The 17,634-nt window shown below is 45.5% G+C and overlaps 1 protein-coding gene across 1 annotated transcript in view; it reads left to right on the top strand.

The window, feature by feature from the left end:
• Positions 1-8,337: 8,337 nt before the first annotated feature.
• The window catches only part of NAALAD2 (N-acetylated alpha-linked acidic dipeptidase 2), a 79,394-nt gene continuing 70,097 nt past the window's right edge, over positions 8,338-17,634 (top strand). The window contains exons 1-4 of the mRNA XM_068145771.1: positions 8,338-8,485; positions 9,822-9,930; positions 12,929-13,115; positions 14,713-14,814. Coding sequence (XP_068001872.1) covers positions 8,368-8,485; positions 9,822-9,930; positions 12,929-13,115; positions 14,713-14,814 — 516 coding nt within the window. The 5' untranslated portion in view covers positions 8,338-8,367. The remainder of the gene's footprint in view (positions 8,486-9,821; positions 9,931-12,928; positions 13,116-14,712; positions 14,815-17,634) is intronic.

The raw sequence follows: 17,634 nt of genomic DNA, 5'->3' as shown, positions 1-17,634 counted from the left end.
CTGGGAGCAGAGACCAACCTCTGCCTGTCTACAACCTCCCTTCAGGTCATTGTAGAGAGCAATAAGGTCACCCCTGAGTCTCCTCCTCTTCAGGCTAAGCAACCCCAGCTCCCTCAGTCTCTCCTCACAGGGCTGTGTTCCAAACCCCTCCCCAGCTTCATTGCCCTTCTCTGGACTCATTCCAGCAAGTCAACCTCCTTCCTAAACTGAGGGGCCCAGAACTGGACACAGGACTCAAGGTGTGGCCTAACCAGTGCAGTGTACAGGGGCAGAATGACCTCCCTGCTCCTGCTGGCCACACTGCTCCTGATGCAGGCCAGGATGCCACTGGCCCTCTTGGCTGCCTGGGCACACTGCAGGCTCATGTTCAGCCTACCATCGACCAGCACCCCCAGGTCCCTCTCTGCCTGGCTGCTCTCCAGCCACTCTGACCCCAGCCTGTAGCCTGTGTCCTGTGGTCAGGACACAGGGCTGAGAAATCAGAGACCTTCCTGTCCACTACAGTGTCCTTGAACAAGTCATAAAGATTCTGTATTTCAGACTCAGTGAGGATTAAAAGTGCTCTGCACAAAGTGCTTCAAACTGCCTGGGAGAAATGGAGCTATCTAAGGTCAAGTATTCTAATTTCTCTGTATGATAAAAGAAATGAAAGAACATGAAATCTCCAACTAAAAAAAAAAAAGCAAATAAATCATCCTGAACAGGACCAGAATTGAAGCAGGCATTGTAAAGGTCTGGAGCAAATATTTCTTTCTTACATCTAACCACACACACACACACACACAATCCCACTGAGAATTATTAGCCTCTCATTTCTGAGAAAATGAAATCCACAACAGGAAGCTGTTAAAAAAACAAACCCACCCCAAGCCTCATGCTTTGTGTTGTGATGCAACCACCCAGCACACACAAATGCCCATAACGCTGGCGTCTATTTTTAACTTGTTTTTTTTGAAAGCTAAAGCTGCTGTGTCTCCTTCACCAGCAGAAGTGAAATGGATCCCTGCTCCTGACTGAAGGTACTGAGGCTCTCCCAGCTGCAGCAGAAGGCCAAGGCTGCCAAAAGACACACAGGAGCGATAATCACAGCAACACCAGCGTTCTGTAGCGTTCAGAGGATCCACGCTGGCTGTGGCTCGCCATCAGCAAAGGCAGTATTTAACAGGCAATACAATTTAAGCTTATCTAGCTAAGCCCAGAAAAAAATCCTCTTATCCTTTGCTCCCACAGCCAGGGTATTAGTAGGTTTTAGAGCGTTCCAGTGCAGCTAGGAAGGAGGCAAAAATAGTCAGAATGCTCATCTAAAGGCAGTCACAACATGATTAAATTGTAGTTTATTGATTGCTCAGAGCAGGAAGGTATATATTTTGGTATCAGCTACACCCTAACACCTGAGAGGATTTCCATGTGTATGCCACTAATTCTGCTCCATTCTCCTTGGTTTACACATTGGCATTCCAGGCTTTATGAGAAGAACCACTGGAACAATCTGCTTGCTATATGTGAAAGGTCAGTGTCCTGGGAGGGAAACCAGCACCAGAACAAGGGCACACAGTCTCAAGCTGCACCAGGGGAGGTTTAGACTCGAGGTGAGGAGGAAGTTCTTCACCGAGCGAGTCATTCGTCATTGGAATGTGCTGCCCAGGGAGGTGGTTGAGTCATCGACCCTGGAGGCGTTCAAGAGGAGATTGGACGTGGCACTTGGTGCCATGGTCTAGTCATGGGGTCTGTGTTGATAGGTTGGACTCGATGATCCTCGAGGTCCTTTCCAACCTAAGTAATACTGTGATACTGTGAAAGCTGATAACAGCCACAGAAGAAATTGCCTTTCTGTTAAGACTTGTTCTCAACCCATAGAAAGAGTCAAGGCTGTTCATCCACGGTGGAGAGAATTCTGCAGTAATTACAGGCCATTTATATTCTCATGGTGACATAAACACAGGGCAGCTGATTCAAATTCTGCTTCCACAAAAAGGGCAGATACTCCCTGGATCACCTTTTGCAATGTCCACAGCTTATCTGACTCCTCCACAGGCCAGTTCACACTGCAGTCCAGCAGCAAAGTGGAGAGAGTAAATACTCCTCTGTGCCACGCTGATGGAGCCTAATGAATCAGTTCATGAGCAGTCCAGTAAGTAGCAGATCTGGGAGGAAAGTGCCTTGTGAAGCCAAGAGCAGGAGTAAGCAGCAAAGGCTGACACATTCAGTATGGTGAGCTGTTAAGTCAGTACAGGTATGTTTATTTTGCTTTATCCTTTGACATCTTAGAATCATGGAATCAATAAGGTTGGAAAAGACCTCAGAGATCATCAAGTCCAACCTATCACCCAGCACCTCAGGACTAACTAAACCATGACTTCAAGTGCCATGTCCTATCCCTTTTTGAACACCTCCATGGATGGTGACTCTACCACCTCCCTGGGCAGCACATTCCGGCAATTCCTCTTTCTGGGAAGAACTTTCTCCTCACCTCCAGCCTAAACTTCCCCTGGCACAGCTTGAGACTGTGTCCTCTTGTTCTGGTGATGGTTGCCTGGAAGAAGAGACCAACCCCTACCTGGCTGCAACCTCCCTTCAGATAGTTGTAGAGAGCAATAAGGTCACCCTTGAGCCTCCTGTTCTCCAGGCTAAGCAACCCCAGCTCCCTCAGCCTCCCCTCATCAGGTTTGTGCTCCAGACCTCTCCCCAGCTTTGTTGCCCTTCTCTCAGCACGCTCAAGTGCAACACCTGTGCAGAGATGATCTCTCTTACAATTCAGAATTACCTTAGGATTTTCAAAGTCTAGCACCGATCCTTGAAGGCCTTCAGTCTAGTTTCCTTCCTCTTCCTTCTTGTACAATGTACTACCCCAAAATGCTGTATTGTATTGAGAGATCTCAAGATTTGTTTCCTGTACACGGACATGGGGTGCTTGGTGCCATGGTTTAGTTGATTAGATGATGCTGGGTGATAGGTCGGACTCAATGATCTCAAAGGCCTTTTCCAACCTGGTTAATAGTGTTGTAGGGACACATGTACAATAGGATGCTTCCAAGACACTACAGTGACAGAAAAATCAAAAGCAGCATGATTTCTAGGCCCCTGAGAAAGTTTCATCTATGTAATTGTATTGCAACTACAGGAGAAAGGAAAGCACAAGCTGCAATTCTATTTACTATCTGCAAGCCTTGTATTATATGGGCAAAAAGTGTGTAGCTGATATTTGGAATACTTTCAATATAAGAAAGCCAGATTAAAGTAGAAGAAAAGGTGTTTTTTTTTAGGTGAAAAGTCTTCTAGATTTCATTTCCTGCTCTTCTATTGACATTTTACAACAATACAGCTCATTCAGCTCACTCGTGAAGCACGTAATAATAACTCCTATCAGAAACGCTTCAGATTTAATTAGTGAGTGGTTCTATGACATAAGAGAGACTTGGAACTCACTGATTTCTTTACTTTTTTTTTTCCAAAATGAATAATTTAATCCTACAGAGCCCTTGGGAGCCAGGGAAATCTTTGCATTTCACTATGTGTATGGCCAATTTATAAAAGAGAAACACAGGCTCGGACATTTGCAAAGCGAGCTGCACGTTAGCCCACAAGCATCTCTCCGTTAAGATCACAGAGCTGTAGAAAAATGACCCCATGAGGTCAGATCAGATCAACCCCTGCTCAAAACAGAGCTAATGTCCAAGTAAAAGGATGGTGCACAGGGCTTTGTTCAGATGATGACACCAAGCTGTGTGGTGCAGCAGACACGCTGTAGGGAAGGGAGGCCATCCAGAGGGACTTTGACAGGCTGGAGAGGTGGGCACAAGCCAACCTCATGAGGTACAACAAGACCAAGTGCAGGGTCCTGCATCTGAGTCGAGGTAATCCCAGGCACAAATACAGGCTGGGCAGGGACTGGCTGGAAAGCAGCCCTGAGGAGAGAGACTTGGGGGTGCTGGGGGAGGAGAAGCTCAACATGAGCTCTCAGCCCAGAAAGCCAATCAGATCCTGGGCTGCATCAGGAGAAGTGTGGCCAGCAGGGCAAGGGAGGTGATTCTCCCCCTCTACTCAGCTCTAGTGAGACCCCACCTGGAGTACTGCCTCCAGTTCTGGAGCCCCTATTACAAGAGGGATCTGGAGGTGCTGGAAGGTGTCCAGAGAAGGGCCACGAGGATGATCAAAGGGCTGGAGCACCTCTCCTATGGGGACAGACTGAAGGAATTGGGGCTGTTCAGTCTGGAGAAGAGAAGGCTCTGAGGTGACCTCATTGTGGCTTTCCAGTATCTGAGGGGGACCTACAAGAAGGCTGGGGAGGGACTGCTCAGGATGTCAGGTAGTGATAGGACTAGGGGGAATGGAATGAAGCTGGAGGTAGGGAGATTCAGGCTGGATGTGAGGAGATTCAGGCTGGATGTGAGGAAGTTCTTCCCCATGAGAGTGGTGAAGCCGTGGAATGGGCTGTCCAGGGAGGTGGTTGGGGTGCCGTCCCTGGAGGTCTTTAAGCCCAGGCTGCATGAGGCTCTGTCCAGCCTGATCTAGTGTGAGGTGTTCCTGCCCATGGCAGGCGGGTTGGAACTAGATGATCCTTGTGGTCCCTTCCAACCCTGACTGATACTATGAGACTATGTTTTGGTAACCTGCAAGAATGTATGTGCCTGTACTTTGGAGAGTTGTTCCAGTGCTTACCTGAAGGATTGAATTTAGGGAGCAGAAGATCAATCACTGCTCAGCTGATAGAAGGAAATCTTTTAGCCCTTGTGGGTCATAAACCCTGGGAACAAACTGCAGCTGTGTAGAGAAAAAAAGGCATTTAGCTGACTACCAACAGCCATTGTGACTCGGAAGTTACACAGGGACCTGAAAATAGGAGCTGGTAAACATTGCAACAGAGTCTTTTGTCTTCTGTCTGAACCTAGATAAGAGATATGTGTCCCATGGTATTTTCTCAGCAGCCGACCATGAGTCTGTCACATGGACATACCTAATAACCAATCACAAGTTGCTTTTGATTATGTTAGCCTACATCAAGAAAAGACTTTGTACCATAAAGTTGATCCTTTGCTTGCACCAAGCCATGTCGCATGTCTCATTCACAGTACTTCCCCACTCCCACGCTAAAGGATCTGTAACCATGAGACTGCTGGTTGTTAAAAAGACTTAATCCATTTTTCCACCTCTAAATAGAATACATAGAATAGAAAGAAGAGAAGAGAAGAGAAGAGAAGAGAGAAGAGAAGAGAAGAGAAGAGAAGAGAAGAGAAGAGAAGAGAAGAGAAGAGAAGAGAAGAGAAGAGAAGAGAAGAGAAGAGAAGAGAAGAGAAGAGAAGAGAAGAGAAGAGAAGAGAAGAGAAGAGAAGAGAAGAGAAGAGAAGAGAAGAGAAGAGAAGAGAAGAGAAGAGAAGAGAAGAGAAGAGAAGAGAATACATAGAATAAACCGGGTTGGAAGAGACCTTCAAGATCATTGCATCCAATCCATCAACCAATCCAACCCACCTAAACAACAAAACCATGGCACCAAGCACCCCATCAAGTCTCCTCCTGAACACCTCCAATGATGGTGACTCCACCACCTCCCCAGGCAGCCCATTCCAATGGGCAATCACTCTCTCTGTGTAAAACTTCTTCCTAACATCCAACCTAAACCTCCCCTGGCGCAGCCTGAGACTGTGTCCTCTTGTTCTGGTACTGGTTGCCTGGGAGAAGAGACCAACCCCTGCCTGTCTACAACCTCCCTTCAGGTAGCTGTAGAGAGTGATAAGGTCACCCCTGAGTCTCCTCTTCTCCAGGCTAAGCAACCCCAGCTCCCTCAGCCTCTCCTCATAGGGCTGTGTTCCAAACCCCTCACCAACTTCGTTGCCTTTCTCTGCACTCAGTAGCTCACAACCCCTCAAACCCTGGCACATAACCCTCTCATGTAAGCCAGCCTATCACAGCAGAACTCTGTGCATTTCAGCATCCTTTCATTTGCAGTCAAAGCTGTAAACTTCGAGCACTTTGCTTAGTGTAAGACTTCCCACAAAGCACATGGAGAGGAGAGGCATTACCTTCTTCTGCTTTGGGTTTATTGAACATCTGTTGTTTAGTGAAGGGGCTTTGCCTCCAGAGTGACCTACAGGATTCTGTAAGCATGACATTTTATTTATTTATAATTACTGTAATCCATTCTTGAACAAAGCTCTCCTGTGCTTTCCTAAGGGGTCATGATGTCCTGACCAAGCTGCCAGCATACTGGAAAGCTGTATAAAAAGTGTCTCAAAGCAGTAATTCAAAGCTTCTGAGCGGTGTAGGCAGGTCACTTAGTTTCAGAGTACTGAACAGCACCAAACTCCTGGCAGTAGTCCCACCCCAGTGTCCTTACTGTTTCTTCCCATATTCTATTCTGTGGCCATAAGACACTGGGATTGATTAAGTCCCTCTGGAATACCAATGGAGAGAAGATGTTCAGCATCTGGGCCCATAGTGCTTTGTTAAACTATCTTCCAAGTGCTTCAAACAAAAATGAGCTGACCCAGCAGATCTTCCAAAGGAGCCATGGCCATATTCATCTTTTCAGGAAGATGAAAATACGTGTCCATTCTTCTTCAGCCTACTCAACTTAAACTCCATATTGATTCCATCAGTAATAGAGGAGTAGCAAACTTGGACACATTATGCCCCTTCATCATGACTGGGCTCTTTTCCAACCAAAGCAGTTCTATGGTTCAGGTACAGAATGGGGAAGGAAAGTAGACTGCTGGGTAGGGGTGTCAGCCTTCCACTGTGCTCCTCTCCAAATTTAGATTCTCTGTTCTCCAGGGAGTCACTGTCCCTGGAGGTGTTCAAGAGGGGATTTGACATGGCACTTGAAGCCATGGTTGAGTAAGCCATGAGATGTTGGGTGATAGGTTGGCCTTGATGATCTCTGAGGTCTTTGCCAACATTATTGATTCTGATTCTATGGATTACAGAGGAAAGAAGGGCATTCTAGAAAGCTATGTACAACATCTGGCATGCTAAGGCCAACTTGGAAGACACCTGTGTTTGACACGACAACGTGGCAGAGTATGTTTCTAAGAGTATCATTAAAAGCAGGGCTTTTGTGTACGGCCAGGCTGCAGAGAATGGAGTAAAGCAGGAGGTAAGACCAATGTCACAAATACTGGCTATTTTCTGCGGTATCTGGCTGGTCTTCTGGAGTTTTTTGTGTCTTAGAAAATTTTGAAGCATGCTACTGCTGTATCATTGGCGTGCTGCTCTTTGCGCCTTACACTTTGGCTTTCCACATGGTGCATCTAGTCATCTCGTACAAAGACTTCCTCAGCATATGAGGCCAAAGTCCAGAGTCTGAAACGTATCCTACACTTAGGTTCTGTCTGTGTCAGCAAGTAGTGTGGTGCAATAGGAGCAGTCTTGTAGACCACTTACATGTGCTGTTGAGACCAGGCTGTCCATGGACATGGGTATAACATAACTACAGACTTAAGTATCTTAAACATCCTCTGTCTCCCTATCTGTCCTTTGAGAAAGGGTTCTGAGGATGAAAATCTGTGCAGAATCCAGGTCACCTCTGCATGCAAAGTTCCTCTCTGCTCATGGAGCTAATGGTACAGCCTCATGGAACTCAATGGAGGTTTTTCTGAAACCATGCAGTGGAGACTTTAAGAGGTGAAAGACTCCAGGATTAGGTCCTCAAACCAGTGGCTGGGGTGTAGCTGCACTCCTTGGGGTTTCCTCTGTCACCTGGAAAGAAACACAGAGATGTCTGGTAGTCAACCTGCCTCTTGGCAAACAAATCCACGGGGGCAGATACTCTCTTGAAGAGCCTTTATAGCCTTTGAGAGAGTGTTTGGTGCAGGGGTGCAATGTTCTTCATAACAAGTATATTCTCTCCTCACATTTGTGCTGCTTCCTTTGCCCATTCTGGCATATACCTTGTGGAAGTGGCACTGACACAGCCCTGTGTAAAACGGCCACTGCCAACTAGGTGTCAGAATCACTGCGGTTTGTTGCAAGCTAAAAGAAATACGGGATAGCAGGGTATCCAAGGCATAGAGGGTGGGAGGAGGAATGCAGAGAAAGGTGGGCACGTCTGGACCGACAGACAGACCTCAGCGTGAGGTAAGGAAGTGGCCGCGCAGGGGTTTCAGCCGGCGGGTGGGCACCGGCATCTCCAGCTTCGCCCAGCCGTGATGGCAAGACGGCCTTGCCCCCGGGCGGCAGCGAAGACCCGAGCCCGCAGGGGCAGCCCTGCGGTGGCTGCGGAGCGCCGCGCGGAGGCAGGAGCTTCAGAAGTGGCCGCGACCAATGGACGGCGCCTGCCCGCCCCCTGCCGCCTCCGGGGCGGACCGGGCTGCGGCGGGACTTGGGCCGGCGGGGCGGCTGCTACCGGGGGCGTCTCGGAGCGGGTCGGCAGGCATGTGGACGTCCGTCGGCGGTGCCACGGAGCCGTCCGGCGCCAGGGCATCCAGAGGCCGTTTCTGGGTTATCGTCCTGGGAGTAGCGGCCGTGCTTTTCCTCGTCGGGTTCTTCATCGGTACAGTGCAAACGGACTGACACTTCGAATCGGGGACCTCTCCCGGCCACCTCCGGCCTTTCCAGTCGGGGGAAGTGGGTCGGAGAAGGGCCGAGGAAGGATTGGGCTGGGGGAAGGAGCAGAAGTGTTTTATTGCTCGGCACTTTGTGCCAGGGGTGCCCGCGGTGAGTCCGTACTGGACTCCTTCCCTTCCTATGCTGCATCCCAGCGCGGGTGGCGTCCCCGGCCCCTCCTGGCAGCCCCGGCTCTTCGCGAGAGAAGGGATCTTTTGTCTTTTGGACTACTCGTTTCCTCCTTTTAAATAAAGTAGTACACTGTGGGCAAAAGAAGAGGCAACAGGTTTGTGAGAAGGGAATAGAAAACGGGCCCCTCGACCCTGCCGCGTTAAAACCAGAGAGGTGGGAAGATAAATACAAGTCTGGAGGAGTGCTGCGAGAAGGGATGAAATAGACTCTAAATTACTTGCCCTCCTCCCTGTTGGTGCAAGCAGGCAGGCCTGTGGGTTGCTGCCACCAGAGATTTCCCCTCCCTATCTCCCCTTTGATTAAGAAATGGTTTAGGATCAGTTTGGAGGAGGTAGGAAAACAAAAGAGCCACTTGTATTTTGAAATCATTTTTGGTATGTACTTGGAGTTAGTGCCATTGGGAAGCCCTGACTGAATTCCACCGTCGTGTGGAGAAAGGTCCTTTTGCTGTGCCAGTGATCAGTGTCTCACTGGTGCCAGCTTGTTCTAGTTCTCTGCTCCCCACTGATTCTCTTATTTGCATTACTCTTGAAACTGCTGCTGCATTTGCACTGAACATGTCCTGTCTCTGACTTAAAAACAGATGTCAGGAGCACTTTCTTTCTAGCCAGGTGTTCCTCTCATCACTTACTCTGGTAATGCATACACAGTAAGGGAAGGATTCCAGAATAAGAACCAGACAGACCAGAGAGTGAGGAAGGAATTACAAGACATCTGTTCCTTACAAAGGGTGTCTGTTTCTCTGCATTTTTGTGAAGCTACTGCCTTATTAACTGAGGTGACTGATGTGACTGACTTGACTGACAGCATCATGTTCTGGTGCTAAAGGAAAAGAGATCAGTCTCCTTAGCATCTACAGTAAAACAAGGGTGATGAACAATATAGTATTTTGTTCTCATTAATATCTACCTAGGTGATTGGGTTCTTTCACTGTATGAGGGATTGCAACTGCCATCACATGCAGCATGCATTAGGTTATGGCTTTTGTCTGTGCAAAAAGGGTTGTAAAATACACTTCCAAAGAGAAATGGTATGTGTCATGGGAATATTACTCTGGTGTTTTTACTGTTGGATTTTCATGTATTGTACAGGATGGTTTGCAAAACCTACAGAAAAGAAGACATCTGTGGGGCTTCCTGAGGACATGAAGGCAGCATTTATGGCTGAAATGAAAGCTGAAAACATCAAGCAGTTTCTTTAGTAAGCAATATGTAGACTAATGAATCTGAAAAAGAAAGAAAAGCAGCAAACAAGCAGGAACCAGCCCGAGGATGGCACCAGATAAAGGATGGTGTGCAGGTTCTTTGCTGTAGATTTTATCCACTGTGTCTCAGTGAGCTGTGGTTGACAGAACAGTCCACCTCACCTCTTCTTACTCTTGTTTGTGTTGGAAACAGTTGAGGACTTGTCAGTAATCTCAGTACTTAAAAGTACTCAAAAACTGGCCAAGCTTTTGCTCAGCATTTAGTGGATGCTTGTACAATGATGTAGTGATTCAGCCTTTCTGATATGTGTCCTTTTTCAGTCTACAGCAGCATTTATCCTACCTGGTTTTAAATGGAAAAATCATTCACTTCAAATTCATAGTATCATAGTATCATAGAATCAGTCAGGGTTGGAAGGGACCACAAGGATCATCTAGTTCCAACCCCCCCCTGCCATGGGCAGGGACAACCCCCACACTAGATCAGGCTGGCCAGAGCCTCAGCCACCCTGGGCTTAAACACCTTCAGGAACAGGGCCTCGACCTCCCTGGACAACCCATTCCAGGGCTTCACCACTCTCATGGGGAAGAGCCTCCTCCTCATTAGGCTGTGTTAATGAACTTCAGTCAGGAGAGGTTAAATGGAACATAGTGGAGTACAGCAATGTAAAAGAGAAGGAAATCATTCCAATGTTTGAGCCTTTAGTTCTTCCTACAGCTTAGGCTTTAATAGCTTATTGCTACCCTCTCTTCACACTGTTAGGCTGTGACCAATTTGTGTGTTAATCTGTCACAGTTTCCAACCTTGTGCTCACTTCCCTGAAGATAAGATTTCAAGCTCTCTCCCTCTGCACACTGAATAGCTACAACAGATACAGTAGATATTAGCTAGTCATTGGACTGTCCCTAATAAACATAATAGCCTCAAAACTATAATTGCTTTTAAGAACAGTTTTTTTTCCCAGTATTTTTTTTCATTCCATCTACCCTTTAAATCAGGTGATTTTAAATATACTGTGTTTCTTTTATTAAATCCTAGAAGTAAAGCTGCTAATATTTCTTCCTGAAAAGTCAAACAGTGTAAAATAACAATATAGATGAGTTTTCACATTTAAATTAACATAATTCATTTCTTAATTTCTGTAAACTTAGAGGCTTTTACTACAAGGAAGCTGATGTACTAGTATTTGTTGATTTTAGGGAGCTTGTAAACAGATTATTCTTCTCTAAGGAGAATGTCGTATTTGTTAAGTGCATGTATTTATTCCAGACAGTAAGACACCAGATGTCTTAAGTTTATTGATATAAATTTGCATGTATGTAAAGAAAACATCAAGAGTATCAGTTTTTAGGGAGTAATCAACAAATTTGGGGTTGCCTTTAATTCTCAGCCTGGTTAAATAGCATGAAGTGGGCCAGGCAGTTGGACTAGATGATCATTGTAGATCCCTCCCTTATTCTATTCTATTCTATTCTATTCTATTCTATTCTATTCTATTCTATTCTATTCTATTCTATTCTATTCTATTCTATTCTAGACTGGATGGGGTGCTTGGTGCCATGGTTTAGTTGATTAGATGGTGTTGGATGATAGGTTGGACTTGATGATCTTGAAGGTCTCTTCCAACCTGGTCTTTTCCATTCCATTCCATTCCATTCCATTCCATTCCATTCCATTCCATTCCATTCCATTCCAATTCTCATTCCATTCCATTCCATTCCTCATTCGCATTCCATTCCTCATTCACATTCCATTCCATTCCATTCCATTCCATTCCATTCTAATTCTCATTCCATTCCATTCCTCATTCACATTCCATTCCATTCCATTCCATTCCATTCCATTCCATTCTAATTCTCATTCCATTCCATTCCTCATTCGCATTCCATTCCATTCCATTCCCATTCCCATTCCATTCCATTCCTCATTTGCATTCTATTCCATTCCATTCCATTCCAATTCCAGTTCCAGTTCCAATTCCAATTCTAATTCTAATTCTAAAATCTAATTCTAATTCTAATTCTAATTCTAATTCTAATTCTAATTCTAATTCCTATCTGAAATGTATAGTTCTTTCAGAAGTGCTTTGTTAGATGGCTTTGTTCTCACCTCAACACAGGAATCACAATGTTCCCCAACCTTCCCACCCTTTCCTTATTGAAGACCCAGTTTCCTTCATCAATACCAGCTGATAGGACACACGCTTCTGTGTGGTGTTGCTGCTGGCAGGGTCATACGACAGGATGAGGATTTCATGGTGTCAATGTCATTCAGCTGGGAGCTTCTTCATCTCACTTCAGCACAGAGCTTTCTCAGTGGTCTGGACAATCTGCTTTTTCAGACAATAGGTTGCTTGCTATTTATGGCACCTTTCACTGCTTCTTATTCACACTGCATGACTTTTAAGTTGCAAGCTACTGAATTTTTCTGTTCCTTCTTTGGAAATCACTGTGAACTCACCCTCATTTGCCAACAAGACACACTCAGAGTGAACTTCTAGCTGCATTAGTATTTATGCCAAACTTAATTAAAGTAGTGGGGATCCAAGGAGAATATCCAGTTAACTACAAGTAGAGATCAGAGTGATTATGCACATTTCTAAATGGAATACACAAAGATAATTATACTCAGTTGTTTTATCACTTCTCAAGGAAGGTCAGTCTCATTATGCATAGGAGTGATTGGCCTAAGGTCACTCAGGAGATGAGGAATAAAGCAAGGACAAGACCCCACAGCTGATGGCATTGTGAAAGTCTCGCTAAGCAGCACTGCAAGGAAGATACAAAAGGGAAAAAAAATAGCTCAGGACAGAACAAAAACTTTTACCTAAACTTTAAGACAGGCAAAGCATAGATGCAGGGGACCCTGGGTCATCATTGAGTCTGGGTTCACCTAGTCATCTGTAGGAGGTTGATTTCCAGTTAGGCTTAGATTAATTCTGATTATGAGCTACAATGTCTGATCTTCTTGACTTGTTACTTCTTTTTCTCTAGCAATTTTACACGGGTTCCTCACCTGGCAGGAACAGAGGAGAATCTGCATCTGGCACAGCAAATCCAAGCTGAGTGGAAGGAGTTTGGTTTGGATTCTGTTCAGCTGGTTCATTATGATGTCTTGCTCTCTTACCCGGATGAATCTAAGCCCAACTACATCTCAGTAATTGACGAGCATGGAAATGAGGTACAGGAAACACCATATTTTGCAACTAGGGACTAAAATCACCTTCATACTCCTAGGAAGCCTGGAAAGGAAAGCTCTGCTCTGCTCTGCTCTGGTAGTGATGTTGGACCTCATCCAAAGCACACAGAAATTAGGGGTTCCAGTTTACTTTGGTATTTTGTATATTTGCCTCACAATGTATATGCAAGAAGTACTAATTGCCCTGATTTCATCTAACAGACTGACATACATGGAGTAAAGGAGAATTATGTAAGGAAAATGGCTTTAGGTAATTTAATTATTAATTTTTAAATTAGTTTGTTATTTAGAATGAGGAAAGCAACCATGGTCAACATGGGAGGTCATTAGGCCACACCTTGAGTCCTGTGTCCAGTTCTGGGCTCTTCAGTTTAGGAAAGATGTTGAGATGCTGGAACGTGTCCAGAGAAGGGCAACAAAGCTGGGGAGAGCCCTTGAGCACAGCCCTGTAAGGGGAGGCTGAGGGAGCTGGGGTTGCTTAGCCTGGAGAAGAGGAGGCACAGAGGAGACCTTATTGCTCTCTACAGCTACCTGAGAGGAGGTTGTGGCCAGGTGATGGTTGGTCTCTCTCCCAGGCAACCAGCACCAGAACAAGAGGACACAGTCTCAAACTGCAGCAGGGGGAGGTTTAGGCTGGATGTTAGGAAGAGAGTTCTCCTCAGAAAGAGAGATTGGCCTTTGGAGATGTGCTGCCCAGGGAGGTGGTGGAGTCACCATCACTGGAGGTATCACACAGTATCACAGTATCACAGTATAACTAAGGTTGGAAGAGACCCTCGAGGATCATCGAGTCTAACCTATCAACACAGACCTCATGACGTGGCACCAAGTGCCACGTCCAATTCCCTCTTGAACGCCTCCAGGGACGGTGTTTAGGAAGAGAACTGGATAGGATGCTTGGTGCCATGGGTTAGTTGATTAGGTGGTGTTGGGGTGATAGGTTGGACTTGATGATCTCAAGGATCTTTTCCAACCTATTCTATTCTATTCTATTCTATTCTATTCTATTCTATTCTATTCTATTCTATTCTATTCTATTCTATTCTATTCTATTCTATTCTATTCCATTCCATTCCATTCCATTCCATTCCATTCCATTCCATTCCATTCCATTCCATAACTGGTGTGGATTCATTATCCAATATATTGGTGATTGTGCTTCATCAGTTTCTTGAAGATCCCGAGTTTAAGACCTCAGGATGTGCTCTCACAAGTTACAGCTGTTCATTACAGACTGGCTCTAGTACACCTAGAGGCTCAAGGGGATGAGCAGAATGCAAAACATTTTTTACCACTGTGGTCTAACCTGTTCTTACCCTGCTGCACTGAGACCACCTTAAGGGAGTCTGTGTTTATTTCAGCAGGATTCCTTGTGAGGAGCAGAGATGAAGTTTTGCAAGGTCACAAATTGAACCAGCATGCTAGAAAGCGTACTCAGTGCTTGCCAAAGTTTTGGCCACTCCTCATAGAGAGTTCTAAAAGTATAGTACTTTAAATTGCAGATACATGTGAAATGCCTGAGCAGACTGTACTTCTTTGCCATATTGCCTAGTTTTCTTTTGTTTTCCCTTTCCACTAGATTTTCAACACATCATTGTCTGAGCCTCCTCCTCCAGGATATGAGGATGTTAATGGTGTGGTGCCACCCTACAGTGCATTTTCAGCCCAAGGAGTGCCTGAGGTAATGCAGTAGGAAAAAACACAAGTAGAAATAGCCTTCTGTGAGTGCATGACTGGATGGATAGATGAGGGGAGGGGCAGTGAACATTGTCTGTCTTGACTGCAGCAAGGCTTTTGACACCATCTCTGACAGCATCCTCACAGGCAAGCTTAGGAACTGTGGGTTAGATGAATGAGCAGTGAGGTGGATTGAAAACTGCTGAAAGATAGAGCTCAGAGAGTGGTCAGTGGCACAGAGTCTAGTTGGAGGTCCATTACAAGTGGTGTTCCCCAGGGGTGAGTATTGGGTCCAGTCCTGTTCAATATATTAATCAGTGACCTGGATGAAGGAATAGAGTGTACCCTCAGCAAGTTTGCTTAGGACACAAAACTGGGGGGGGTGGCTGACACACCAAAAGTCTGTGCTGCCATCCTGTGTGACCTGGACAGGCTGGAGACTGGGGCAGAGAATAGAGTAGAGTAGAGTAGAGTAGAGTAGAGTAGAGTAGAGTAGAGTAGAGTAGAGTAGAATAGAATAGAATAGAATAGAATAGAATAGAATAGAATAGAATAGAATAGAATAGAATAGAATAGAATAGAATAGAATTAACCAGGTTAGAAAAGACCTTTGAGATCATCAAGTCCAACCTATCACCCAACACCATCTGAAATTCAACAAGGGCGGATATTGGGGTACTGCACCTAAGGAGGAATAACCTCCTGTTTGGGCTGACCTGATGGAAAGAAGCCCTGTGGAAAAAGACCTGGGAGTCCTTCTGACATGCTTATGGATGCTGTGGTTTCAACTTGTACCTCTTTCTCTCAGGGTGAATTAGTGTATGTGAATTATGGCCGCACTGAGGACTTCTTCCTGCTAGAGCGTACAATGGGAATTAACTGCACAGGAAAGATTGTTATTGCCAGATATGGGAAGATCTTCAGAGGGAAACAAGGTAATTGCCTCTATATTAAAATGTTACTTGTGCTGTCCTTCAGCTGATTTCAAGAAACAGAAACACTCCCCTAAAGTGCTCTGAAGATTTTAGCATAGCTGAGTTTTTATAGAGCTGTGTACAGAAATTATTCTTTAGTAGAAGATCTGAAATATATGTTTGATATGTACATATGCAGAGCTACAGGCTGGGGTCAGAGTGGCTGGAGAGCAACCAGGCAGAAAGGGACCTGGGGGGTACTGCTTGACAGTAGGCTGAACATGAGCCAGCAGTGTGCCCAGGCGGCCAAGAAGGCGAATGCAATCCTGGGCCTGCCATCAGGAATAGTGTGGCCAGCAGGAGCAGGGAAGTCATTGTTCCCTGTGCTCAGCACTGGTTAGGCCACACCTTGAGTCCTGTGTCCAGGTCTGGGCCCCTCAATTTAAGAAGGACATTGAGACACTTGAACGTGTCCAGAGAAGGGCAACGAGGCTGGGGAGGGGTCTGGAGCACAGGCCCTGTGAGGAGAGGCTGAGGGAGCTGGGGTTTGTTTAGCCTGGAGGAGGCTCAGGGGAGGCCTTATTGCTCTCTACAACTCTATTGCATAATCTTCTGCGTGCTTTTAAGTGGGTCACTCACTGGTTTACAACATACTAGTTTTCACCAGTGAAAAGTGACATGGAAATCAATTCTAGGTCAGATAATGCTAACTTGTTTACCACTCTTAAAGATACTGTGGTGTGGAAATGACCTGCCCTCATTGACACTAAGGGGTGGTATATTCATTCTTACTAATGTCTAGTTTTGTTTATGTACTGAAGAATTCAAATAGCCTGTGTAAAGTCTGCAGAACTGTCATTTTCTGACTTCCTAATGGTGTGCAAGAATAGGATGGAGGATGAAGGCAAGTACTGTATTTCCCAAAAGAAGCTATGTTATTTCTGAATTCAAATACCCCAAATTTAAAACTGCTGAGGGTTAGTTGTCATGCAGTCACTATGCATCATTGTCATTTCCAGTAGCAAAACAGATTGGACTGTCAGAGTGACATACATTTGCTTGCTTTCACTCTCTACCAACCAGCACTACACAAGAATAAAGTTGCACAACAACACTTTGTAAGATCAAAACAGCATGTGGGGCAGTTCTGCTGTCATAATAAGCCTAGAGTCACCCATCACTGGAGGTGTTTCAGAGGAGACTGGATGAGGGCACTTGGTGCCATGGTTTAGTTGATTAGATGGTGTTGGGTGGTAGGTTGGACTCGATCTGAAAGGTCTTTTCCAACCTGGTTAATTCTATTCTATTCTATTCTATTCTATTCTATTCTATTCTATTCTATTCTATTCTATTCTATTCTATTCTATTCTACTCTACTCTACTCTACTCTACTCTACTCTATTCTCTTCTACTCTACTCTCTCTCTCTTCTCTTCTCTTCTCTTCTCTTCTCTTCTCTTCTCTTCTCTTCTCTCCTTCTCTTCTCTTCTCTTCTCTTCTCTTCTCTTCTCTTCCTCTCTCTCTCTTCTCTTCTCTTCTTCTTCTCTTCTCTTCTCTTCTCTTCTCTTCTCTTCTCTTCTCTTCTCTTCTCTTCTCTTCTCTTCTCTTCTCTTCTCTTCTCTTCTCTTCTCTTCCTATTCCTATTTTACTCTACTCTACTCTACTCTACTCTACTCTACCTACTCTACTCTACTCTACTCTACTTCCATTCCATTCCATTCCGAACTCTCCAAACCTCTCCGAACCTCTCCTCTCTGAACCTCTCCTCTCCTCTCTGACCTCTCCTCTCCTCTCTGAGTTTTCTCCCTCTCCTCTCCGAACCTCTCCGAACCTCTCTGAACCTCTCCTCTCTGATCCTCTCCTCTCTGAACCTCTCTAAACCTCTCCTCTCCTCTCTGAGTTTCTCCTCTC

Source organism: Melanerpes formicivorus, unplaced genomic scaffold (assembly GCF_026170545.1).
Source record: "Melanerpes formicivorus ecotype bairdi unplaced genomic scaffold, bMelFor1.0.p_v2 SCAF_1, whole genome shotgun sequence".
Lineage (NCBI taxonomy): Eukaryota > Metazoa > Chordata > Aves > Piciformes > Picidae > Melanerpes > Melanerpes formicivorus.
The sequence above is the reverse complement of the archived record's forward strand: the minus strand, read 5'-3'. Positions and strand labels throughout refer to the sequence as shown.